The sequence below is a fragment of the Eurypyga helias genome, unplaced genomic scaffold (assembly GCF_000690775.1).
Source record: "Eurypyga helias isolate BGI_N326 unplaced genomic scaffold, ASM69077v1 scaffold11204, whole genome shotgun sequence".
NCBI lineage: Eukaryota > Metazoa > Chordata > Aves > Eurypygiformes > Eurypygidae > Eurypyga > Eurypyga helias.
Genome location: NW_010245673.1, coordinates 6,461 through 32,622, shown reverse-complemented (window position 1 = coordinate 32,622; position 26,162 = coordinate 6,461). Strand labels below are relative to the sequence as shown.

Here is a 26,162-nt window from a genome sequence, read left to right as displayed (position 1 = left end):
GCTGCACTGCCCCTGGTGTTCTTATCAGCGTAGCAGACATTTTCACAAATATTAGTGAACATCCTGATTTCCTGCGTAGTGGGAGAATTTAGATTGCTTTTTATGACAGCTGGGAATAAAGATAAAGCTCATCCTACCTCATGCTAGGTGGCCTACCTGGTGTTCTTTGAATTGGTTATAGCATTTTGCCCACATGGAACATAAACTCCTCTAAACTTATTTGGAGATGCCAGCGTGAATGCATCAGAGAATTTGGTACTAGAAATCCTATGAGATTCATTTTAATAAAATATGTATGGATATTTATAATAGACATAATTCACATGAGGTTTATATCATAACTGTCAGATATCATGAGTTTAAGTATTTTTTGTTTTCTGATCATCTATTTATTCCACATTTTCTTGTTTAAATTCAATTGGCTTCTGATTTTTTAGTCCCTTGCTCAGAAGGAAAGCTTGTTGGGCTTGGATAGCTCTTCTCCTAAACTGACAAAAGATCAAGTGCCTCTGCTCCCCTAGCAAAATAGGCCTGTAAACTGCTGCACAACCCTCAGATAAAGTCTTCTCATTTAGTCAGCGATGAGTCCTGTGGGAAAATGGGACATGTGGTCTGAGAACTGAAAGCATTTCTCAGCATCTGCATTCCCACCACAGACATGCTGGCTCCTTTGAGGCAGGTGCCCGGCAGTCGGAGGAGAGCCCAACTTGCCGGTAGTTGGAGGGTTTTTGGGATGGTTGGCTCTTGCTGGGTTTTTTGGAGGAAGTTTTAAGTATAGATTTATCAGTGAAAATGCTGGGAAATAGTTCTGGCCAGCAGTGTCAAAAGAGGAGAAATGTGACTCAGCTCTTAAAATGAGAAGAAAGGCAGAGTTCATTTTCGTTGTTCCCATAGTTTCCCTTTGTTGTTTGCAGAGCTTCTGTACTGGCTCCAGAGGCTGTCGTGCTCAGGAAGTGGTAAAGCCAAATACAGAAGTGCTGCTAAAAAGTAAGCTTTCCAAATAGAAGGCATGAGGTGGCAGACTTAGGGATATATAGGAAGAAGAAAAGAGGGTCGAGAAGCTAAACACAGAGGAGGCAGCGGGGTCTGTGGGTAAATGGTTGGGTCTGAAATCCGTCAGTTCCCAGTGGCTGTGATATCAAGCCACCTGCTGCTGAAAGCTGGAGTTTGTGCTGGGGACGCTTTGCGCCCCTGAAGCTGAGGTTGCCTTCAGTCTGATTTTACTTCAAACCCATTGCCAAAGTGCCGAGAGACAAGGCGGTGGGTACTCTTTCTGTCCCCAAAGGGCGACGTCCTGGGCAGAGGTAGGAGGATGCTGCTGGTACAGTCACACCACTCCCTACCTCAGCCACCTTTGCTTGGGGCAATGCCAGCCTCACCGGCTTTCAGACGCTCCCCTGACCTGCTGTGGGACATGACAGCACCAGCCTTCAGGGGAGAGGACTTCAGCTTCAGCTGTTGTCCCCATCTAACCTGTTCTCCCTCAACAAGAGGATACTAAGAAGGAGCTTTGCTTCTACGTGGCTCCTTACACCAACCACCTCTGACACAAAACTGCCAAACCCTAAAAAAACCTCACCGACCGAACGAAGAGAGTGCTGTCTTTGTTCTGTGGCTGGCTGCTACTCCTGCGATTGCCCCTGCGTCCTCCCTGGGATCCCACCAGCCGTGCCTCATCCTCACCTACTCGTGGGCTGATGCACCTGAAGCTGAGGAACTTTGCCTGCTGGCCTCAATGGATTGACAATTTGGGGTTATCTCCTCCACCTGGCTGCTGGTTTGTCTAAGACTTGTAGACACTCCCCCATCCACAGGTGCCCATCTACTTGGGTTTTGTCCGGATCTGGATAAAGCTACTCAGGAGAGAACTGAGCTGGATGGTGAGATTGCAGCAGCCTCATTCCTTAGGAATTTGGTTTTATAACAGTGTAAGCTGTGAACGCAGAGCAAAATGCTTTGGGGAGGATTTTGTGGGGTGAGAACATGCCTAGCGTCTAAGACAACAAATGGGGGCTCTCTGAGGGACCTTAGCACAATGGCTATGGATTTGATCCAGCAACAGTACTAAATGCCTTCAGGAACACAGGATCAGGTTGACGTGGATTGTCTGACTGCTATGAGATACGTACAGAATCTCATGTTGCGATCTGAGCAATCCCTTGAGCTTGACAGTGAGCCTGCCCTGGGCTGTGGAGCAGGGGAGTCCTTCCTAGCCCACCCTCAGCCCCTGCCTCTCGTGCTGGGGTGGACAGGGCTGGACCTCCACAGCACTGGAGCTGCGCCAGGATGCTGAGTCACTGCGTAGGAATGGCAGCTTTTCTGAAGAAAAATACACCAACCCTCATCGTTTCTCCACCCCCCTGAACTTCTGCAAGGTCTGCAGTTTTTCAGGGACACCGAGCTTGGTCAGCAGTCTGGTGGCTGTGGCTGAGCTGCAACACTACGCTCATGGCAAGCGGGCACCGCTGATGGACGGGAGATGGAGTGAGGCGGGTTGCCGTTGCTGTCTGTCCTGCCGCCTGGCAGTGGATTGTTACAGAAGGGTCTTTGAAAGTGAGGAAAGCAGGGTGTGGAGCTGCTGCTCGAGCACAGCCTGCAACATGGCACCATGCCCCGCTCCAGTGAGGGGTATGGGTTTCACAGCCCCATCAGCAGCTAGCAGGAAAAATCTGCTTTTATGACAAACTTGCCTACAGTGTCCTGACTCCTGCTGGTAAAAGGCAGTCGGGAATGTTTTCAAAAGCAGCAGAAGTCCCATCTGTAGGTGTGATGCGGGCACTGAAACCGATGGGAAATTGAAAATCTCAGGAGCTGAGAGCCTGGTGCTGAGACCCCACGTGCACCTGAGCTGGTAGCTGCTCCCTGCTGCCACAGGTGAGGACCCTCCCACTTCACATGGATTTTGTTGGCCTTGACTCAAGCTGCTTCTGAGCGCAAGGCTTTGTGCTTTGGGGACTTCTGCTCCTTCTCTCAAGGCCAGGCCAAGCTGTCATGCCTTAGACCTCTGGCCACAGACCTGCAGGGAGGTGAGGGGTGCACTCTCTTCTGAAACAAGAACAACACTTGATTTTGGCAACCGAGAGCCTTATCTGAGCTCCTTGGGACCAAGTAAGCAGCCAGGGTACAGTACTCAGAGGCTGCATGACTTGTTCTTTGATCTACTGAGAAGACAGTGGGAAAGAGAAGGGATTTTCCTCTCTGTGGGCTTTGAAGGAAATAATTTGTCCGCACTGTTTTTTTCATTGTTCCTGCTAGCAGAGGTCTTAACAGAAAGCCCTGATGACCACACTTTGGAAGTACAAAGGCACAGACCAAGAGCTTGGACAGTATTTAGCAGAAGCAAGGCTGTGACACAAATACCTGGCAAAGCAGAGGGGCTGGGGGCCTAGGAGGGAGACCCATCCAGTACCTGCCACTCTGAAGCGGTGTTGCCATTTCCAGGTGTATTTTCCCATGCCTATGGCTAGCCAGGCCAGGCAAAACACCACTGCGTACCACAGCAGAGCGAGGTTGGAGGGCGAGAGAGCCATGGGCAGCTGTGGCACCGTGGTGGGGTCCCCCAGCCCCACACGCCCCATGCAACACTTTGAGCTGCCATGCCAGCTCCCACCTGCTTGCAGCCAGGGATGGCCTCTCACCTTCCCACTTTCATAATATTTAAGCACACGGGCTCGGGCACCCTCCATGAAAATCCCAGGTTGCTGCTTTCCCAGAGCAAACCACTTTTCTGTTCATGTTCGTGAAAAGGTCACTGCTGGAGCCAGTTGCTTTGGTTGGAGAGAGTTTATTACTGTTTTTTAAAACTTTCCAGCTATGTGACTTTATTTTCCTGCTTTGTGATGTGCTGCTTCAGGAGTCCTCGCTTTTCTGCATGTATTGCTCATATGGGATAAACTCAGAAATATTCAAGTGCTTTACTATACCCAGGTAGAAAGAAAATTTCTAATATAATTCCGGCCCAAAGGGAAATTTCTAATATAGTTTTTCTCCCTTTCTATGGGTGACATTAAAGAGTGCTGTGCTGAACAATGGTGAATTCTTCTGGAAACCCTCGCCCCAGGGAGGGCAGCAGTGACAACCTGTTGGCCCTAGCAGAGGGGCAGCCTGGTCGGTGCCTGGCAGCACTCGGCATCCCTGCGCTGAGCGTCTCTGGCACAGACGGCACCGAAGGCAACCCACCTGTCCTAGGTGGCTCTGGCCAAGCATCTTCCTCTGTCTCCACCGTTCCTTAGGAGACAACCTATTCCTAACCATTGTTGTACGTAACTGTAGTGTATTTATATATACCATATACACCATTTAAATACATTGTATAATTGAATCTATTTATATACAGAGTACATAAAAGTTGTCTTTATGAGACACAGTGAAACAGGTAAGAGTTGGCACGGTGAATCCCTAAGTGCAGTTTTCCTGCCTGGAAACCTGGAGCAGGTGACGAGTATTCTCTGCTCCGTGTGTTCCTCGCCTGTAATGCCCTCCGTCCCTTTAGCAGGCTCTCGGTGCTGAGGGCCGGTGGATGAAGTCACCTCCCTAAAAACCACCCTGAGGCAGTACTCTGACATACAAAGAACGATATTGTTCATCTTAATTTGCTTGCTAAATTACCTTTGTTTAATCAAGAGGCTCCTCATTGTGCTTTACATGGTCCTGTAATAGATGACTAATTTAAGGTATAATTTGATCCTATTTTTTTATAAAATTATTCTCTTAGCCTTCTTGTTTAGTAATTAAATATAAAATGGTATTGAACCTACCTTACTTTCGGTAGGCAGTTTCCCATCCTTCCACTGTACCTCTGTACTCCTGGGTAGCCAATTTTGGTGTGATTTCCTTGCTGGCTGAATTGCTTTATGAACCAGCTGTGTTACCGAGCAAAACTCAGTGACCAAAGAGGCTCATTATTTCTCGCACGGTAGACGTATGCAGCACCCGTGTGTGTGCAGCTAAAAAAACTACCCCAAAGCCTCCACCGCAGGCAAGCACTGACGTGTGGGGATGGGAGAGGAAGAGGGGAGGGATGGATGAGTGACGGGGCTTCCTGCGGCGCCCTGGTGGTGTTCTGCTGCTGGTGGCAGCCACAAAGCACCAAGTGGGTTGCAGCATGGGCTTCCTCTAGCATCCCCCAACTGCAGTAGTGACTCGCGGTGCTCTCCTCAAAAGGAAACCACATGCCTGGCCATCTTGCTCTTCTGAGAAATGGTGTGATGAACTGAATGGTAAAAAACAAACCCTTCAAACCCCAGCAAAGCACAGCCTATGCTGCTGAAGCTTTTCAGTGCAATTTGGTTTCGCTTTCCTCCTCTTCTTTTTGTCTTTTTTTTTTAATCCCTTTTTCTTCTTCCTGAGCTACAAGGAAAAAGAAAAATAGAAGAACCAGGAACACAATTTGCAGAGCTGACGGTTCAGGGAGGGAGTAACTGTGTTTTAATTCACACATTGTAATTGTGGTTCATTGCTGGAAAAGAGAAAAACAACCTCTCTCTGCAAGACTTCAGGTGTCTGCCGCAATTTCATCAAAACACAGAGGTAAGAAGTGCTGGGCGGTTAACCAGACAGCTTCACTACATGTGCTGTCCCCTGGTAACCCACTGTTTTGCAGACAGAGGTACCCCACCACAAGCTAGGTCTCAGCTAAGCAGCACCCTTCCTTTGTTTTGCTTTTGCACTCGCTAGGCAGCCCCACAGCAGATTTCGGTGCCAGCAGCTCTAGCTTGCAGTCCTTCACCGCAGTCAACGACGGTGGAGTCGTGGAGGCCATGAGCCCAGTTTGGGAAGACATCACAGGTCAAATATCTCCAGGTCAGACGTGGCCAAGGATAAACATCCTCAGTTAACAAGGCTAAACAGGCTGTGTACAAACTACCCTAGTGCTGTCCGGTTTAAAACTTGTGCACATACGTGATGCTTCATCTGTAACCCTGCCCGAATGAACATCACCCGGTCCTGCAGCATCCCACCCCGATGCAGCTGCAGCGTGTCGGTAGGTACAGCTACTCTCTTTACCCTGGTGTACTGCAGCTCCCCAGATCCAACCGGGAGGTAGAGGGATTTGCCGTACACAGGCATTATTTATGGACCCGTTGTAAAGTGCCAGGGCTGTTCAATTGCATTTGAGAAGCTGCTTCTCAGTTGTGGTACCTACTACCAGCACTGACGGACCAGCCTCCAAAGGTCACTACAGTTCAGCAATGGATGAAACCATCTCCCTCTGTTTTGTTCTTTTCACGGGAAATGCCTCGAGGGGCAGCACTGAATCCTGCTGACAAGGTAGACAGCTACCTGCTTGTCGACCTGGGTTTGAATGGTTGAAAAATGGATGCTTTAGACTGATGGTTGACAAAACAGTGTTTAAGGCTACAATTGTGCCTGAGCGGCTACCGTCAGCAACGTTTTCGGGAAGTTCAACTGTGTGATATATCGATATCATTAGTCACTTGGGCTGTGTGGAAATGTCATTTAGTGACTGTGCAATTAGTTCTTGTATGTTCTTTTTTGATTTACTGGGAACTAGAGAGACCATCCTAGTGCAGCTGAAAGGAAGGGAAGAATGTGAATCACTGGGTTTTTCAAGCAGTGGTTGCAGAGCTAGATTCTGCCTAATTTGTTCCCAGGTTTTAACTGGCTTTGGGAAGTGCCTGAAGCTCAGGCATGACTATGCAGCTTTCAAAATGAAGCTGCTGTGCAATTGAAGCAGGAGATCAAGGGAACTCACTGACAAGCAAGGAAGAGGTCTGCAATCTCCCACAAGTCTATGCAAAAAGACAAGCAGGTCAGGGACTATCCCTTAAAGATACACTCACAAAACCGAAATAAGTAGCGGGGTTAATGAGCAGACCTCACATTCTTGCCTGCCTTGTGTTTAAAGTAATGAATCAACGCTGACATTGGCTGGTTCCTGGACGAAGGGAGGTGAGAAAGAGATGCTGCATCAGTTGGATGCATGTGCAGATACACACACTTGTGGGCTGGGAGGGAGGTCCCTGCATGCCCGGGTTCCCTGTGGCATCAGGAGCTGCCAGGGGAGAGGCCAAGCCTGGAAGGTGCAGCTGGAGTACATGGCTCTTTCTCACCAGGCAGGGGATGCTGTAAACCATTCCAAGTCCACATGTTTTTCCAACCGCAACAGTGATCTCTGGCCTTTGCTTGCATGTTGCTAAAGCTGAAGGTTTGCTCTGTATTGAAAGGTGTTTGCTGAAGCAGCACACAGGTTTGCAGGGTCGTTTGGAAGGACCTTTGGAAGATCACAATGTTTCTGGCAGAAAATAAAATGCTTAAAGCTGACAAGAACATTTCCTATGAGCAGAAAAATAGACTAGCTGGGCTTGCAGTTCTTTTTTTAAATCAAGTGTAGTTCCTTCTGTGATCACTGAGTGGTGACGTTCAGCTACGAGGGCTGCATCAACGGCGTCTGCAAGCTTACGCAAAGGTTTGTTGTTAATACTTTGTTTTGTGGCAGAGCTAAGGTGAGGACACCAGCAAAGCCTGGGGTGAATCTTTGCAGAGGTCACGTGTACCCTGCTAGGAGGCTTTGGTGCAAAAGGACATAGAGCCAGCAAATCTTCAATGTTGGTTTTTTCATTTTTAGAAGTTCTGAGAGGCTGACAACAAGAAATGTTTGCTTGTGAATCTCCACTTCAAGGCTGGCTGTTTTCCCTCTGACTTGGTCCAGAGCCTTGGTCCAGACCCTGTCGAAGCTATTTGAATTGTTTAATAGCTGTAAAAGGTCTGGAAAACCTCACAGGAACCATTTTTCATTGATTTCACATTCTGTTCATGGCAGCATGTCCTTCCAGAAATCTGACAGGAAAATGCAAGTATGAAAATAACTCAGGGAAAGGAAAGTGGGATGCAATACCTCAGAGCAAATAGGCAATAGTATGAAGCAATCACAATTTACATTGTGACGGGAATGAATTATTGAACCTACCCAAATGCACATCCAAAATGTTTCTTTAGAGGAATACTGGTACTTGAACTGTTCTTTTTTCAGACAATTAATCACCTCCTTGGGCGGAGAGAGGGAACTGTGTATGTGTAAGCAAGTCTGAGAATATTTTTTGTCGCATTATGATTTGCGACATTGGCTTCCCCCAGCCTATTTTCATGATTCAGGGTTAATCCATGCAGGAATACAACTAAAAGAAAACATTTTTAATGCAGTCATAGTCATCTGAAGTAGTAAAAAATTGCAAAAATGTAAGTCACCTAATCAGAAAACAGAAACCTGAGGCGCAGTTTACCAGTACAGGTTTGATTAGCAAATGAGGTCCCGGGGGCTGGTTTCCCCAGCACGCAGTGCGTGAGCGACCCGTGGGCTGAGGGTTTGTTTGGTTTCAGCGGTGTGATCACAGTGGGCAGAAAAGGAGAAACACGGGCAGAAACATGACAGAGCAAAAAGGCACAAAACCAATGACTCAAAACGTCTGTGTGAGCTATTTTGATGTCATCTCAGGTGAGAGCGGGAAGGAATGGATGTGCTTGTGGGATGGCAGCCCTGTCCTTCCGAGGGACAGGTCTGGAGAAGGAGCACAGACCTGCGGAGATGGGAGCAACCTCAATGGAGGAAAGGGGAGCCCAAGGGTCTGTTTTTTCCCTGAGGCAATGTATGACCTAGGCCCTGGATTGGGCGCTTGGCTTGCTCCAGTCTCCTGACCTGGAAAAAGAGATGCATTACAGCAGCCTCAGCAGCTCCTTGGTCTCCACTGATTTACACATGGGGTGCAGACCCCTAACTGAGTCCCCTGAATTACGTGTTGGGGACGTTTGTAGTGCTCATTGCAGCATGACTGTTGACCTGAGGTCAGCTCAGGGCCAGGGTGGCCTTTCCTCCTGCCCCTCACAGGCTGACAGGCATGGGGTGCTCAGCCAGCTTAGAAATCTGGGCTCTCACTCAGGCACTGGCAAAACCCTGACCTTACACACATGTGAAAAAACCCAGCCCTGTAACCCTGTTACCCCCATCTGTCTAGCAGCCCAGCTGGGAAATCTTTGGTTTCTGGCACTGACATTTGCTACCACGTTCCCCAAAATTTTTGTTATTCAGCTGAGGACCGGAGGTTTTGACGAGATGCCTCTTACCGTATGCGCGGAGGGGGAATGTCCCTCCGTAAGAGCGAAGTGTATAAAAAAGAGGAAGCCGCGCTCCATGGATCAGTTGCTCGCTCGTCTCGCCGAGGGCACAGCTAAGATGATGGTCGCTTGTCTGCTCCTCTCCAGCATCTGGAGCGTTGAGTCAGGTAACCTCTGTCTGTCTGTCTGTCTGTATTGTTGCCGTAGCAGCATTTAGGGACCTCGGTGGCCCTGCTTGCCTGCTGCTGGTTGCTGCAGTCTCCCCCTTGCATCCCGCGGGGCGAGCCCAGCGGTGACAGCGCTGGCACCGCACGCGACTGCAACGCTCACACGTGGCTTCAGATGTGTCGCTGCTGGTTGCGTTGACAGCATCCTCTCTTTATTTTATCACTAGTGTGTTTGTGACCTGCAGACAGGTGCACAAATTTATTGCAATTTGCAAGTCATAAACCAGGCAAATGTCCAAACACTCCCAATGGTCCGTATGACTGAAGTGTGGGTTTCATCTCCTGTGGTGGCTCGGATTTGGGTCAGAGCATGGCACTGATTTGCTTTAGTCAGGACGGAGTTATTTGTAGTGATGGACGTGGTGCTTGTGCATGTCTGCTCAAGCCACTAGAAGTGTGGGTGTGTTACATTTTTTTTTCTAATTAAAAACCATGTAGAGAAGCCTGAATGTATTTCAGACTAGCTTCCATGGCGATGGTTGTATTCTGCCTATGACACTGCTGAGGTCTGAAAAGCAAAATGACTGGCACAGCTTCCCAGCTGGCTTCTTGTTCTCCTGCAGAGATCTGCCTGGCCATGGCCACTGCCACGGTGGGGGCAGGACCTGAGCAAGCTCTGACAGGCAGGTCAGACAAGTGCACCTCTGGGCACTGCAGACAGCCTTTTTTTTCCCCCTTGGAGACCTTTAATACCGTGGTATTTACGCTAGAAAAGTTTTCTGTCTGTAGTCCTTCAGCAGGGTCTCAGCTGCTTCCCAGCTGCATGTCCTCATGTCTGAGGGAGGAGGACAGATGCTGTTTGCCTCTGGTCCTCCCTACTGTGCTTCTTCCTCCTGGTTTTCTGTTTTCTTGTCAGTCTCTGACAAATGTGGGTGCACAATGTACAGCGATATACGTAAGAATTTTCAGCAGCCCCACCGATTTGCTTCTCACTGCGCCGCAGGAGGACTCAGAACGGTAATGCACTGGCAGCCGTTTGGGCATTAGCATGGTTTAGGGAACATCTCCATGGGTGCCTGTGGGATAAAAGTCTTAGCAGACAGAAATCAGTCACTCCTTACACTGGAGCTGCCTTTCTCAGTGGTGTTGTCTGCAGCGAAGGTATCGGGCTGGCAAGATGCTTTGTGTGAGAGGCATCAGGTCCAGGGCAATTCTTTTGAGCTGCGCTTTCATTTTTTTCCCCGGATGGTGGGGCGAAGAGACCCTCCATGAGCTGGTCTGCCCAGGAGTGGGGTCTGGGGGTCTCTGCTAGGGATGGGTTACAGAAAGGCGGTGAAAAATGCTGAGTGCATCACCCACTTCTCCTCCAGGCTCCGTGCAGGTGATGCACAGAAAGGTCCAGTCAGTCCAGGCAGGAGGAAACGTTACCTTCTCATGCAAGTCAGTCACAAAAGAAGATGTGCTACAGGTGACCTGGCAGAAGGAGACAGACGGCGCTGAAGACAACATAGCGACCTACAGTACAATGAACGGCCAAAAGATAGCGAAGGACTACGCTGGTCATGTGAGCTTCTCCCACAGCGACTTACAAGCCTCGGCCATCTCCTTTCGTGGAGTCACCCTCCAAGATGAAGGATGCTACAAGTGCATCTTCAACACATTCCCCTCAGGGGCTGTCACCGGCAGGATGTGTCTCAAGGTTTACGGTAAGGCATTGTAATTGAGTACAGGCTGTCATCTGAGAGCCAAGTCATTTCCCCTGGGAAAAACCTTCCCTGACCCCTGGTCATTGCTAAATTGCTGCAGGAAAGGTGGCTCACGTTCCTCTCTGGCCCTCCCACCCTCTCTGGTTTTCTCTCTGATGGGAAACCAGCGTTCAACAGTTCTTTAATTTTCCTTCCCATTAAGTCAACTTCAGTGACATATAAAAGCTGCTGTGTAACCCATGACTTCCTCCAAGCTACTGTGACTGTGTGCTGTGCTGACAGCTGGCCTGACACTCCTCTGCCTCCCTTTCACTGCTGCTCCTGCCTCCCAGGAATCCAGGCATTTTCTTCTTACTCTGCCTTCCGTCTTAAGAAAGTGTTCAAAGGAAGTGTGGCATATGCGTGACCAGAGTATCTGGAAGCTGATTTTGAAGCTATGGTAAAAATGACAGTAGTTAGGCTGGATTCAGGAAAGGGATGCAAAAATTAAAAGAAGGCTGAAAGACGTTGCAGCTCATGGGCTGTGCCACATGGATATCTTGTGCAGGTCAGCATCGGTTAGCTACAAGCAGAGAGTGAAAAGAAATTGTGAGTCAAGGTGGCAATTTTTAACACCTCCATGTGAAGTCATCAGCTAGCAAGTGTGAGCCAAAATACAGACAAATAGATGAACTCAGAAGGAATAAGAGTGAAAAGCTGTTTATCTTTTGAGGGAGGGTCTTGTTTTTCTGTGAGTGGGAAAGCTGAGACAATAAACACCCTGTTAGCTCCTGACATTCTCGTCGACTCTGCTGTGGGTAGATTGGCCGATCATGTCCCATGTGGAAAACATCAGTGTCTGGGACCTGCCATTGCGTCATGACCCTTGCAGAGCATTTTTTTTTGTCCCCAATACCTTCTACTGACACAGACACATGCCCACACACATAACCATGTCCCAGCAGTCCTCTGTGTGGAAAAAACGATGCTCCTGGCTTACAGGGGAAAGATGACTTAAGCAATAGGGGAAAGGCAGAGCTGGGGGGAAATGCAAGGGGAAATAAATTCTGGAAAAAAAGTTCTTCTTCCTCACACTTGGGAAAGCTCCTAGAGCAGAAGAGAGAAATTAGGAGAAAAATTCTCAGTATTTCAGATACAAAGAGGAAGGTGTTCCTAAAGGCACCCACCCCTGAGTCACTGAGAGGGTAAACACTGGTTTACAGGAAAATATGGAAGTGCCTTGCAGAGGGATCCCTTTCTCATTATCATGTAACACTAAACACAGAGTTAGATTTGTTATGTTTTGATGGTTTGTTTGGGTTTTTTTTAACCCAGGAAGGTGAAATATTTCCCAAAACCACCAGCCTTGTGCCTATGATTCACCCTTTAGCAGAGCACTTCTTAAAAAAAAGATTTTCTGCTGCTACGCACACTGCTGCGAGCATCTCTCCCTGCGCCTCGGATGAAAACCTATCAACTGAGAAGGGTTTCGCTTCTCTCACGAGCGAGCATAAGCCCACTGCTCCTGCTGGGCCACTGCCGGGGGCTGGCTCATGGGGGTACCGGTGACACCCCTGGAATGTGCTTTATCACACGAGTCCTGGAGGATCATCATGAATAAACCAAGTGGTCGGTACTGTGACAGAAGATTTTGGTTGACATACGGCATATTTCATGGAAGCTGATTTATGTGATGATTAAGAACCATAGTTTTACTCCCTGTTTCCTCAACTCAAAATGATGGGGACAACTTGTCTGAACAAGCCCAGAGTACTCCCCGGGATGGAGCGTGAAGCCGGCAGGAATCTCCCAAGGCTCAGGGATTGAGGGCAAGGTGAGCAAGCTGGCTTACGGAGTCACCAGCTGAAAATGAAACGCTGCCATGTTGTTGCCCTCAGGAGGGGACTGCCAGGGGGTTTACAAGCTGGTAATTGCCCAATTACAACAGCCTTCGCAAGAGGGGCTGTTCCAGGACCTACCGGGTACCATTGCTGCGTGACAAAGGGAAGTGAAACCGCCTATGAACTGGATAGGATGCTGTGAAAAAAGAAACAGGTATGACTGGAGGAATCTCAGACCTGCCTGTCTGAAAACAGTAACCTCAAGAAGAAGTAGAAATTTCCTACCCTGTAGCAAAAACCTTTTTAGAACAGAATAGGTTCAGATGTGCTTGACGGGTCTCCTTTGAATGGCCTGCTCCCCTTCCCACTTCGTTCTGCCTCGGAAACGTTTTGCCAACCTTCATCACCAAAGAGGATGAGAATGAAACCTGGGAAGGAGACACAGTCAGCAGGTACGGAAAGAGGGGGATGTGCCACACAAGAATGGCCAAGACCTGCTGGGTCACAAAATTCCCTGGGCATTTGCTGGGACCTCCTGCCTTCAACGCAGATGGCATCTTTGGCCTGGACGGCTTGAGCACAGCAGAGAAATGCCATCACCAATTCTTAGGCAGGGAAACTGAGGTATGGGGCTGCTGATGAATGCCCTCACGGTTGAAAAGGCTTTTTGTCATCATGAGGCATATTGTAATTCCTAAAGATTTTTATCACTCTCTCCGAGATCACTGTCAAGACGTTAAACATAAAGAGCACGTCATGACTAGGTACTTGCACACAGCATCTCTTGGGAGGGCTTTTCCACTGGAAACCAACAGTGTGATGAAAGGCAAAAGAAGCCGTTCGTTTAAGTGTATGCACCAAAGATCAACATTGGGCACAAAGGCTGACAGTGTAGTGGGGCTCTTCCACAAAAGCAAGCACTTTTGGGTTTTGACTGTCCATCTGTTGCAGACACTTGCTGAGGGGAAGCGCAACCCTACAGGATTTTTTACACGCGATAATCATTCCTCAGGGTCCAATATGAGAAGAGAGAGGACTGCTTAGTCAGAAGAAGAGCAGATGTGGAGTGCATGTGTTCCTATCAAGACACTAAGAAATTTTTCTCATCCCTTCTGGAAACACCTGTGACAGCTTTCCTTTACTGATTTTGGATGTTGCAAGCTAATATTTGTAGTTAATGCTGTGGGTGGACATGTTATTTTTATGCATCCCGTGAGTGAAAGAAGAAGTTCAGAGATCATTTATTAATCAAAACATAAACTGTTTGTGACACTCGTCTTTTCATACATGGGAGATTTTGAGAAGTTCCAGCTGAAATCCCCCTACACACTTTTCTTGTTGCTCTCAGAGCAGCACTAGTGTGTTTCATCAATCCTGTTTCTTGTGGCATTTGAGTTTCTGTCTATGGGTGATGCAAAAAAAAGAGAAATACCCGTTTTTCTGGGTTTTGGTTTTGGTTTTTTTTCCTAAGCAGGCACAACCTGATTGCAACATGATTCTGTTGAAGAACAAAAAAAAAAAAAAAAGTAAAAAAAAGGCAAAACGGATGATAGATGATAATCAGTGTATTGCTTTCATCCTCTGGCAGTTAGGGCTTGGAGGATCCAGGCAACCTCATGAGATGCATCTGCAGTTGTACCAGGAAGTTATAAGCACCACTGTCCACCTGGCACAAGCCTTTTTCCCCCTTAACAGGATCCTTCGTTGTCTTCAACACCTCGTTTATATGCAAATCTTCTAGTAGCTCTCAAAAGGAAAAAGAATCATTTTTCCGAAGAGGAATAAAGAGATTGTTTTTGTTTAGAAGTAGGATTGCTAAATGATAGTGATATGTTTGCTAGTGTTGGTACAAGAATTAATTTCAGCATAAATATTGTGCTGGCCATTGTTATTTTGCTATGTAAATGGTAATATACACATGGAGTACTACCAAATACAGTAATAGCCACTTTTTTAATCAGAGAGTGTTTATGTTAACTCAGACTTGAATTAAACTGGAACTGCACTTCAATGATTTAAAAAAGTAATATTGTCAGAAACAGGCAGCTATAAGTAGAGCGTGGTTTGAACCCCTATGCCAACAGCACATGCACTGAAGTAGAAGGCAGACTGGTGACCTGCCATATGGAAACCTGTGGATTGCACTCCCAAACGGAGCTACGTGCCTTTATAGATCTTGGCCTGAGGAAACTGATAATTAGACTGGCTTTGGGCAGAGGCTGGGACTAGATGACCTCCTGAGATCCCTTCTGACCTAAATTATGGTATGATTTTATGGACGAGGAATGAATAGGTGATTTTCCACAGGGGATATACGCGTCCTTACATGTTCAGATCTCCCCTGAAGTTCTTCCCAGGCTGGAAAGAGCTTCCTGCACTATTCCCCTTTCTTTATTTCTTGCAAATGTAGTTTGTATAAATAGGAATGAATAAGCAGGCTTCATGCGAGTGGATAAGCATGGATGGTGCCTGCAGTTCATCTTTTTTGCTGACTAAGACTAAAAGTGACAGCATCCTCAAATCTTCTAGGGTGAGGAGTTGTTCAGAAGGAATGACCTTTAATGAAGGTTTTGAGGGATACCATGATGCCCCCAAAACCTGGCACTAGAGGCAAGAAGGTTGTACAAGCACAAAGCCTTCACAGGTGAAATCCTGTGGTGTAACCACATCCAAATTCACTATTACTGTCTTGCACAAATAGACGGATTTAGTCCTTTGGTCCACAAGCCTGCACATCTCAAACAGCAATAAAGCTAATCCTGCAGATACATTTAAGGGAAAAGAACAAGAATGTTGTTCTTCAGCTCTTCTGAAGAGAGGGAGGGCATGTGGTTTCGTGGTTTCATAGTTTCACAACCTGTTGCTCTTTACTTGTCCATATCACCGCTTCTCAGTTGGAATGCTGCAGTGCTGCCATTAATAACAGAATTGAAACACAGATGTTTCTACCCTCTTGTGCTTTGTTTTTGCCAGATTCTTAATTTCTGGACTGCTGCCTGACTACTTTTATGTTTATTTGTCACTGCTGGGGCTTTGGGGAGGGGGAGGCAATGAGATTAGATATGAAGGTTGTCCTCCCATGTAATGGTAAAGACAGATGCTCTTTGCTCAAACGTGAGCAGAAAGTGATGGATTTTGTCACTTTGTGTTTTACAGCCATCTCTGACCCCAAAGTGGAGGCTAAGCTTATATCCAGTCCAGACAAAGCCAAGGACACTGAGAAAGTGGTGGGGGTGAGCTGCTCAGCAACAGGGAAACCAGCTCCAAAAATCACCTGGCATCTTCCCAGCATCCTGCAGCAGAAACCAAGGGAGTACCACGTCAGGCTCGGCAACCAGACTGTGACTGTCATCAGCAACTTCACCCATGCCCACTCCAAAATCCTCCATCAGTATCCCATCGCCTGCGTGATCCAACACCCCTCTCTAAATGTCACCCTGGTTCTGCCCATGGACACCGTGGTGCAGGGTCAGTATCTAGTACTGCTTTTGTCCTGGAGCAGGAAGGAAACTGCAAAACACCTCCTGGGATAGATCAGGAAACTCCTCAGAGGGTCGGGGTGCAGGTGGGGAAGGCACTTGGAAAAGCAGCCAAGGCTGGGCTGGGGATGGATGGAGGAGGTGCCAAGGAGCATCCGAACACTTTGGTGATGGCTCACCATGTGTCGGGTGCCTTGCATACCGTGATGCGCCCCAGCCTTCCTGCCTCTGCTGAGGGCTTGCAGGGTTTCCCTGCCATGCAGCCTGAAGTGCCGAAGGGGCTTTGGATAGCTGGGCGGGGCTGGGAACCAAATGCCCAACCATGGCATCAGACCGCAAACACAGGTCTTCTGGCAATGCTGCTAGTGTGTGCGCTGGCACGTGCTCCCAGCGTCCCTTCCTGCCCCATCTCATCTCAGGGACTGGCCAACAGATGTCTGGAATGGGTTTGGGATGGTTTATTTTCTTCATGCACAAACTGAGTACCCACTGCTTTCCCCACAGGTCTGGACAGCAGCGTGGCACCAGCCGTTGCTATAGCAGTGGGGGTGCTGGTGTCCCTGACTTCCCTCCTCCTCCTCGCCTGCCTCCGCCACCGCTACCTCAGGCACCTACGTGACCCAGAGAGAAACACAGCCCAGCCGTGCTGGGTAGGTCTGCCTTTCCCCAGGCTGCTGCAGGGCTCACCCACGCCGGTTTCAGGGCTTGCCACTGGGACCCAGCTCTGCCCGGCCACCCCGGAGCTGGCTGCGTGCTGCCCAGCCCAGGCTGCACCCGGGGCAGGGAGAGACAAAGGGCTCAGCCCCCCGCTAGACAGCTCAGTAGGGGACACCTGAAAGGGCTTAGCCAGGCCAGTGGGTTCCCAACAGTGACAACAGCTAGAAACCATTCACTTTGTCAGTGGCAAGATACACTGAGGGGGAAAGCATCGCTCTGCTACTGCATTCGTGCACAAAATAATTGTGCAAGTGGTGGCCGTACCCTTGCATTGTTCTTCAGCATCTCCTGGAGTAACCTCCCTCCGGCACAGCCAGTGCAGCATGTGGAGGAAGCAGCTTCAAGGATGCGTCTCAAACCCAGCGGGGTCTTTGGAGGAAGAGCATGCCTCTGCGTGGAAAGCCTGGGGACCCGCGTCGAGGCAGGGGCCGAGGCGCTGCTGATTGCCCGCCGAGGCCATCCTGGCACAGGGGGTGAAGGAGGCGAGTGCGAGGTGGGGGTAAACTGGGTGAGGAGGCATCGTTTCAGAAAATGACAGCCCAGTTTTGTGCTGAAGGCACCTCAGCCTCCTCGCGGGATATGCCCAGAGCATGCACCCTTACTTTTAATGGGTGTTTTGGTGAAAAAAAGCAGTGGGAGGAAATGCAATATGTATCTTCTTCCATGGGTGCCGTGCTTCTAGATCCAAGCTGGAGCCTGCTTGGGGGAGTTGCAAGGGGATAACTTTTGTCTCCCCTCACAGAGAGATGCAAGGACCCATTTGGTAACGCTCACAGCCCGGATCTTTACCCCTGAGCTTAAAATATCCATATATTTTGAAGAAGGAGAAAAGCCCAACCACCTCTCTTCTGTTAGGTCCTTCCTGCCTGTACCCAGGCCAAGAAGTGCGGGCAGTACGGAGCTACGGGCGGGTGGGTCCCGCAGTGCCCCCCCAGCCCCGGCATGTCGCTGAACACCTGAGCAGCTGCCCGCCCTATGTCTGCAAGAGAGAAATGTCTTACGGTGGCACCTCGGGCTTCTGAGCAAACCTGCTGTGACTTCACTCCAAAGGATGTATAAAAAAGGACAATTTCTAATAGCTATTTATTTTGTTCTACTGTAATATTCCATTTTGTAGAAAAAAGCTGTAAAGTATTTATTTGAGACTCAGAGCCTGTGGGGATCTGCATAATGAAACTCATGTTTTGTATTTTCTGGGGTTTTGGAAGTTATATTAATTCCTTTCTGATATTTTAACATTGCAAGCTCAAAACTGGGGACTGTCTGAAACAGGGCAGCATTTTGTAGGGGTGCTGGCCTGGGAGGTGTTGCTGGTGGGCCAAAGGAGACCCCGGCCAGGAGCTGGGGTGCAGAACACCCATGGAGGGGCCTTGTGCGCTGCTGTGAGCTTCAGGGTTTGGAACCTGTTCCCCAAGGGGCACGAGGGATGAGGCCAAGAGTGCAGCTGGCCTGAACTTGCAACCCAGGCGCCAGGAACAACAGGCTTCAAGCCAGGAGATGTGAGAAAGTTGCCAACACTGACTTCCACCAGCTTTTCCTAGAAAGTAATGCAAAAGCAAAGGGTACACAGATGTTTCCTTCTCCCCTCTTCTGGGGTTTCCACAGCCACCTTCTTAATTGCCTGAATCTATCACAGCTGCCTCGTGTTTCCAGCCACCCCACCTGCCTGCAGGAGGAAGCAGGGGAGGATGGGGGCAGCTGGAGGGGCAGGAGGAAGCAGGGAAAGACGGGAGCAAGTGGAGGGGCAGTAGGCTGCGGAGCGGGGTTTGTGCATGCCATGCTGTTGTGGCGGGTGAGCACAGAGGGAAGCAGGAGGCTGGCTGGAGCGAGGGGGTGGGTGCTGCACGTGGGCAGATGTGCACCAGCACAGAGTGATGTGTCCCACCTATTGCTAAAATTCAGTGCTTCTAACCTGCAGGTCAGATCTCAGCAGCTCTCCCATAATGCCCTGAATCCCACCCTATGCTCATGAAATCTTGCCCTGCAGACCTGGGGAAGCAGAAGTAAGCCCCACCCCACCCCAGCCATTGCAGTCTTGTGGGCAGCATGAAGATGGCCAGTGCAGGCTGTCTCCTCTCCTCCCGGCTTCCCAGAGCAAGTGCATGTCATATGGCTTTTCCTCACTCATCTATTTAAAACGTGCATCCCAGATGAATCAGGCTGAGTTGTAGTCAAAAAGCCAAGTAACCTAAAATGAAAGCAAGTGGGTGAGTTGAGAATGAATAAACCCAGTCCTTCTCTTAAAATACTTTTTTAGGCTTCCCCAGCAGTTAGTAATAGAGCATCTGGTGAGTGCGGGGAAAGGGGAACTGGCTGCAACCATCACAATTAGGAATTTTTCTTCTGAACCTCATAACTGTCAAAGGAGGAAGCTGCATTTCATCCAAGCTTTTCCACCATTGCAGCTTAATTTCCTCCTCCTGTGTGAGGGGAAGGGGCGGTTGGAGAAGCAGGTTTTCCCCCTGGGTCAGTGGTTCATGGTGGGGCAGGAGGGGCAGAGCTCAGCCCCTGGTACTCCTCCTGAGCAGGCTGTGTGGCATCAGCCCTTGCTGCTCAGTAGGATTCACGCTGGCCCTTCAGGGGGATTTTGGAGATGGGCCTTTTTTTTTTTTTAGTTTGAAAAGAAGGTTTCTGCTAACGTTTAAACTTATGTGTCCTTTTTTAAAAAACAGAAGTGAGTTTCTCGCAGAAGCAGGGAGTCTGGACATGGGTAATATAAAGGTTTTTCTGGGGGAAGAGAGAAAGGCACAAAGCTGGCAAGAAACCTTTATAAACTCAGGAAGATTGCAGAGATTACCTATGATTATTTTCTACAAGCTGATCACCTGGAGTGGGGGAAAGCAGGATTTGGAGTCATGAAAGTATCTGTTACCTGTGGGATTGTAATTTCTTTTGCTATTTAGCTGAATGTTGGATTGTGAGTAACTTTTGTAGGTTTCTGCTTACAAACACGGTAGGATTAGAGGCTGAACGAAAGAGGAAGATGTGGTACCTTACAAGCAAAATGCTGTACAGTAAAAGGAAGACGTTATCAATCTGTTTGTCTTTCACAATATCAGCGTGAGAACAGCAAATGACATCCAAAGGCAGAACACCTAAAACCAATACATGTATTTGCCTTCATGCTGTACAAAGCCAGCTACTCAAATGCTACATGGTAGTGCTGTGGAGTTTGGCTTCTTGTGGCAATGGAATGAATTGTAAGCGTACAGACGGCGTATAAGTAACCGGCTGTTAGCTGGAAAAAAAAGAGTAGGAAATAGATACAAAACCACCTTTCAGGGAACAAACAAGCACGTGACTGAGGGGATCAGAAGTTTTGACTGTGAGTGAATAACATCCTAACTGCTGTTCTGAGGTTTCTTTGTGTGTATCTTGTGTTTGTCTGCCCAGTTATCGCTGTTAATGATTCGGTAGTAATTCTTTGGAGGTTATATTTCAGATGGGTTTATATAGCTACTTAGTACTTATTTTAATAAATAGTGTCTAGGCTATGAAATGTTGCATATTTTGAATAGGTCTTGAGAAATGGAAATGAAACTGGTAAGAAATTAAAGTGGCGTGGACTGCTCTATTTTGCTGTTCCAGGTGATACGAAGCAGATTAACTTCATAAGTAAAACAAAGCAGAGTGTATTTAGAAAATTTACTCTACAGGAAAGTTCCGAGCTACTGTTGCCCCCATCAAAAAGAAGTAAACAGAAAACCCACCTGCAAAAAGCCTGTGTTTTTGCCTGTCACGTGGCTGGGTAGTTGCTGGTGTGGCCCAACCCTGCCTTCGACCCTCTCCTGTCACTGCAACTTGTCCAGCCCAGGGCAACAGTGGTGTTGATACAGGGCATCACTTTTCCTAACAGATTGAAAGAGGGAAAGCTGGAATACCACCCTCCGGATTGCTTCTGACTTGGGTAAAATTGGCTCTGGGTAATGTGTCTCTCTCTGCAAAGCAAGTGGGATTATTTAGCCTGTACCTCTCAGCTCTGGGATTCTTTGATTTTGACATTAGCCAGCTGGGGTTAAGGATTTTAACTCACATAGGACCTTAAGGCAGCATCCTTTTAAACTTTGTATTGTATATTTATATATATATTGATATATAATAAAGGGTCCTCAGGCTATATAAGATGTCCAGGTTCCTGTTTTGGCATGCCAGGCTGCTTCAGAGATGCAACATGTTGGTATTTTTCTCTGCCAGGGTACCAGGTTCCCGGTTCCAAGAGAGCAGTAAGGTATACAGGAATCACCCCAGCAGCATCTGATGATGTGAGTTTGAAGTGCAGCGCTGCCCTTAGATGTTTTAAAAGTCACTGGCTGAAAGAGGAAGAATATTCTTTTTCTGCAACCACTGCTGGCAGAGGCATGGAACTGAATCCACACAGTGAAAAGTAACTTTGTTTTGGTGATAGAAGATTGAAAGCATCATTCATTATTTCTCTGTTGCATGGCCCTGGGGGAATGATTCATCTACTAAATACCACACCAGTAAACTTCCTTATAAACTCAGACATGGAAGAAAATACAACCTATTGTTTTTCATTCAAAAAACATTTTTCATTTCAGTTTTCAGCACTGAGCCCCTGCAAATCATCTGAAATAAGAGAATTGCACCTAATTGAGTAGATTTTTCTCTTTCATAAATGAGACTTTCAAACCAGGAAGATTAAAATCAAGGATATTTTTGTTTTCACTCTTACTAGACCAGAAATTACTCATCTTTTGGAAGTCATACAAAGGGCCTTCTCATATCCCCGCTGCTTTCATCTTTGCTCACATAAAGCTGTGTATGAAACGGAGCACTGAAGTCTTGTCCAACCTGTTTGCAGATGGATTCTGTTGTGGTCTGTTCAGCTTTGCAAAAAAACACCTGAAATTTCTGGGAAGCTTGAGGAAATCCTCAGTCCAAGACCCATACACAATACAAAAAGAGTTTTGACTTCCCTAACCTGCCAGAAGCTGCAGTCCTTAATCACCCTAAGGGAAAGGGAAGAAAAGGCAGTTTATCCAGTAAAAGAGCACTTGAAATTGTATGGGAAAGACCAAGATGCAATTAAAAGCTTGAAGAAAAAACCCTACACTTTTAGACTAAAAATTAGTGGGTTTGTTTTTTTTTATCAGAATATTATATTTTATATTATCCTTCAAATAAATAACAGAATATCCAGCATTTCATCATAAAAACCCAGGGTTACATTTTAGGCTTAAATAAACCAATTTGCCTCAGAGGCCTTGAACCTTCCCTGTTGATAAGAATGTATTTTTATAAGTGAGATTGTGGTGTGTTTTTAGCTACCCATCAGTTGACTAAAAATATCTTGGTTTGCTACAGGTTTTTCTCTAAATACCAGAAACTATACACAAAGAGGAAAAAAGGGGGAATGTCCTAGTATACTTTTTCGGAAGATCTTTGCATATCTACTTCAGAACAATTCTATTTTAGGGGTGTTAAATTTAGGCTGTCTCCTTTCTAGACGGGATTTATTAATAGAAGCAAGATATTAGTTCTCTACTCAATGCTTCAGTATTTATCTATGTATAGATCTTTAACATTTCTTTCTGCAAATCTTTGTTGCAAGGTTTTGTGACCACATTAAGAAAATCAGAAAGCATTCCTCCAAGCTTAGCTTAGGCTGCACGGGGAAACCAAGACCTTGCTGCATCATGAACAGTAAGTGTTGGGCTCCCTGCAGGCTCAGCTGGGGTGGAAACCTTCTGACTAGGATTTGAAAGGAGAGGGTCTGAATCCTGACTCACGGGTAATAACATCCCAGCCCGAAGGTGGTGATGCACCAGGTTCTCCAGTGGGCTCTGGAGATCATTGTGCCGTTTTAACTCCTCCCTAACTCCTCTAGTCTCCAGTTTGTGGCTCTGTATCGTTCTGCTGTGGAACTGGCAGGCATTGATTTGGAGGCCAACTTGGAAAAACTGAAGCCAGAAGCCACCAGGAAACAGCATCAGTCATCACTAGTGGGTCAAATGTTTCTCCTGAAAGGTAAGTGAGAAGGTCTGGGGACCCTCTGCTTGATGCTTTACAGCTTTCTTCGTTCCCTAGCACATTTCTTCTTCCTTTGCTCTTTATCTGGTCTGTGGGACTCCGACCTGATGTTGTACTATGAACCAGTGCAATAGCTCTACCACAACCAACAGAAAGTTTGTCCCTTGCTTTGCTATTACTTGACCCAGACATGTAGTTTGCCTCTCCTGGTCTGTTCAAGGTTGTTTCCTCTCCCTGATGTTATTCCAGCTTATCACACCTTTGAAGATGCCTGGATCACCCATCACCTGCCAGGCACCCCTTGCCCTTCTCCATCCCAGGGCTGTCACAGGGCTGAGCTGGGAAGGAGGAGTTACAGAGGAAGGAGGGAAGGATGGGAGACCAGGACAAAAGGGCACTCGGAGAGCCTGAGGGCAGGGGAAGGGGCTCCAAGTGGAGCCAAATGGGTGAATGATTTACCCAGGAAATCTTTCAGGTTGGTAATTTGTTAGAAAACAAGGCCTTAGGACTTGGCTGCTTCCAGGAGAAACAATTCTCACAAGATCAGCTTTGCAATGAGAGAGTTAGCTGGGATCTATACCGCTCTGTGGCCTCTCACTTCTGCAGGGCATTAGTGGGCTAATTGGCTTGAGAAGTTTGGCCAGTTTGAGAACCAGAGAGAAGATGTGCCAAGGGTTTGGGAAAAGGAATTTGAGAAGTGCTGAGAAAGCGTACCACTTCAGAGCACGAGCAAGTGTCCTGTTTTGCAAAGCTTGCGTTGTTAATTAGCGATGGAAGGTCTCTTTTTGCCCCTCGGTTGGTGCTGGCTGGTGTATGACATGAGTCTGGCTATGGATAACGCAGCCAGAGAAGGAGAGGTCTGGGCACAGCTGGGAGCTGCTGCTGTGGGAGGGAGGGAAGTGGCACTGGATATTGCACTCCACGTTCCCCTGTCAGTTTCTGATCAATAATATAAAATCCCCATAACTTTCTAACTGAAGTGAACATGCTATCAACAGGAAATGAGGGGGTGAACCCGTTTGATGATAACCTGCTCTCAGAGTGTCAGCACGGTGTTTCCCAGGCAGATGTCTGCCTCGCTCGGCTCAGCAGCTCTACGTCTGGGCTTGCAGCCCGGAGTGAGCCAACACTTCCTTTCCTCCTCATCCTTTCGTCTGCAGGCTGTGACCACAAGCAGGGTCCCCCTTGGTCTCAGGCAGAACTGAGGACAAGAAACATGAACTAACAGAAGGGAGGAGAAAACACAGTGCTATAAAAAACCGCCGGTGAACAGCCTTTCCCCTCACTAGTAATTCTCCTCATTAGCAAAAATAGCAAAACTGAAGCATGGAAAAGAGACTGGCTCCCAGAAAGTGGTCTTGTCAATTTAATCCTAGGGAGTCCTGCAGGCTTTTTTTTCTTTTTTTTTTTCCCCTTGTCCAGGAAATGAGAATTAATTAATTACTGACAGACTCTCCAGTGCTTACAGTAGTCCAAACATGCTGCTTTATCTCAAAAGTTAAAAGCATTGAGGTCTGGCTTGGACAAACAGTCCTATGGCATAGCTCTTTTCAAACAAACAACCGCATCTTCCAGGGCCTTTGATATATGCCTGAAAAGAGAAAATGAGCCAGTTTGGTTTTGTGTGCCAAGTTCAGGAACTACATAAAATAAAATAAAAGTCAGGGAAGAAGGATGTGAGAAACAATGTAAGAAGTTGAACAGATTCTGCTTCAGCAATCTGACCTGTGACCAGGACCTTTTAGAGCTACAAGTGACATTTTTGCATGTTTTTATTTTATATGTGAGAAGGTTGTTTCATGTTTTGATGCATACTGGGCAGCTGGCCAGTAGGATCCTTGCTTGGCTAAAAAAGCACTGAGATTCAGAGGGTATAGGTTGTTGCCATAATAAAAATACTCAATCCCATTTTGCTGCCTGGACAACGAAGAGTTTCTAGAAGGGGAGAAATGCGCACAATTTAAGATGCTTGCACCAACCTTCCCTCTTACATAGGAAAGAAACTGAAGATGTATCTCCACAAAATCCTCCACCGCTGCCTGCACGTGAGTCTGCTTTCCCATCTCCAGCACAGCTCCAGGGGTAAGTGAGAGGCGAGCAGATCTACTCTGCTCTGTCTGTGTATTTTGGGTGCAAGGGCTACGTTGCAGTGATATTTGTGTTGACTGTTTAGTGCTGGGTGCTTGCCTGGGGCAGCAAGCTCGCCTCCCGGTGCTGCTGCCCTCGTGCGTTGAGCGTGTTAACCTCCACTTGCTCTTGTGCCCTCCTAGTCCAGGAAAGTCCATGGGTGACCTCTGCAGCATGGGCTGCATCCTCTCTTGTCCTTGCCCGCCCTTTATTACTTGCAGTTGCTTCTGCAAGAATCACTGATGCTTGTTTTTGCTGAGGCTTGCTTGGTTTGTCAATAAAGTGCCTGAATTTGGTTTACAATTCTGACCCCAGGGAAGGGGATGTGAGTTGCCACAGCTTTCTCCACCATGTGCCATAGGGTTTGCGGTGAAGCATCCCTCGGCAGCTGCTGGGGCCTTGCGCCGAGTCGCAGCGAGGGGGGTCCAGAATGCTCCAGCCCGGCTGCTCCCCTGGGGTAAGGCAGCCCCTTATGCTTTGAGCAGACGCTGGGAGGCAGAGGGGAGCTGGCATCAGAGAAAAGTGATAATAAAGAGCCAGGGAGCGGGGAGAGAAGCTGAAAATCCCCAAGGCACCCTGTGGAAAGGCTCTGGCATGGTGGTGCATGCTGGTTTCACTTCCCCTGCCTTCACCCGCAGTGCAAGCTGGTGCTGCGCGGCCCAGTGGGAGTCTGGACAGAGCCCCTTCCCGTAACAGATGTGCCAGGAGGGGTGTTCTGGAGTCCATTTTGCCTTTTTATGAATTAACGGGGTCAGGGGCGTGGGGAGTGTGGCATGTAAACCCATGGCAACCTACAGGAAATCTAATCTGCCTTCTGCAGACACCCCTTTCATAAACCAATGTTTATGAACGTTATGTTCATGGTGTTGGCGTGCTGGCAGGGTTGGGGCGAGGTGGTGGCATTGCAGGTGTCCCCACACCACCCTCTTGGTGGACAAGCGTCTCCCGTTCCTGCTTGTGAGCCCCCTGTGCCGGGCCCAGGGGAGGAAAGCAGCTGGTGTGCTGCTCAGCAGGCCGCAGGACAGGTGACTCACAGGCACATCCTCCTGGCCCTTCTCTGCCAGAGAGAGAGGGAGCAGGGCC

General features: G+C 48.0%; 1 protein-coding gene across 1 annotated transcript; it reads left to right on the top strand.

The window, feature by feature from the left end:
- The first annotated feature begins 9,190 nt into the window (after positions 1-9,190).
- LOC104508506 lies at positions 9,191-24,177 on the top strand. The gene is made up of 8 exons (XM_010150161.1): positions 9,191-9,239; positions 10,610-10,945; positions 15,922-16,233; positions 16,749-16,894; positions 17,275-17,469; positions 19,634-19,635; positions 22,810-22,949; positions 23,951-24,177. Exons 1-8 carry the CDS (start codon positions 9,191-9,193, stop codon positions 24,175-24,177), a joined length of 1,407 nt encoding a protein of 468 aa, XP_010148463.1.
- Positions 24,178-26,162: the final 1,985 nt, after the last annotated feature.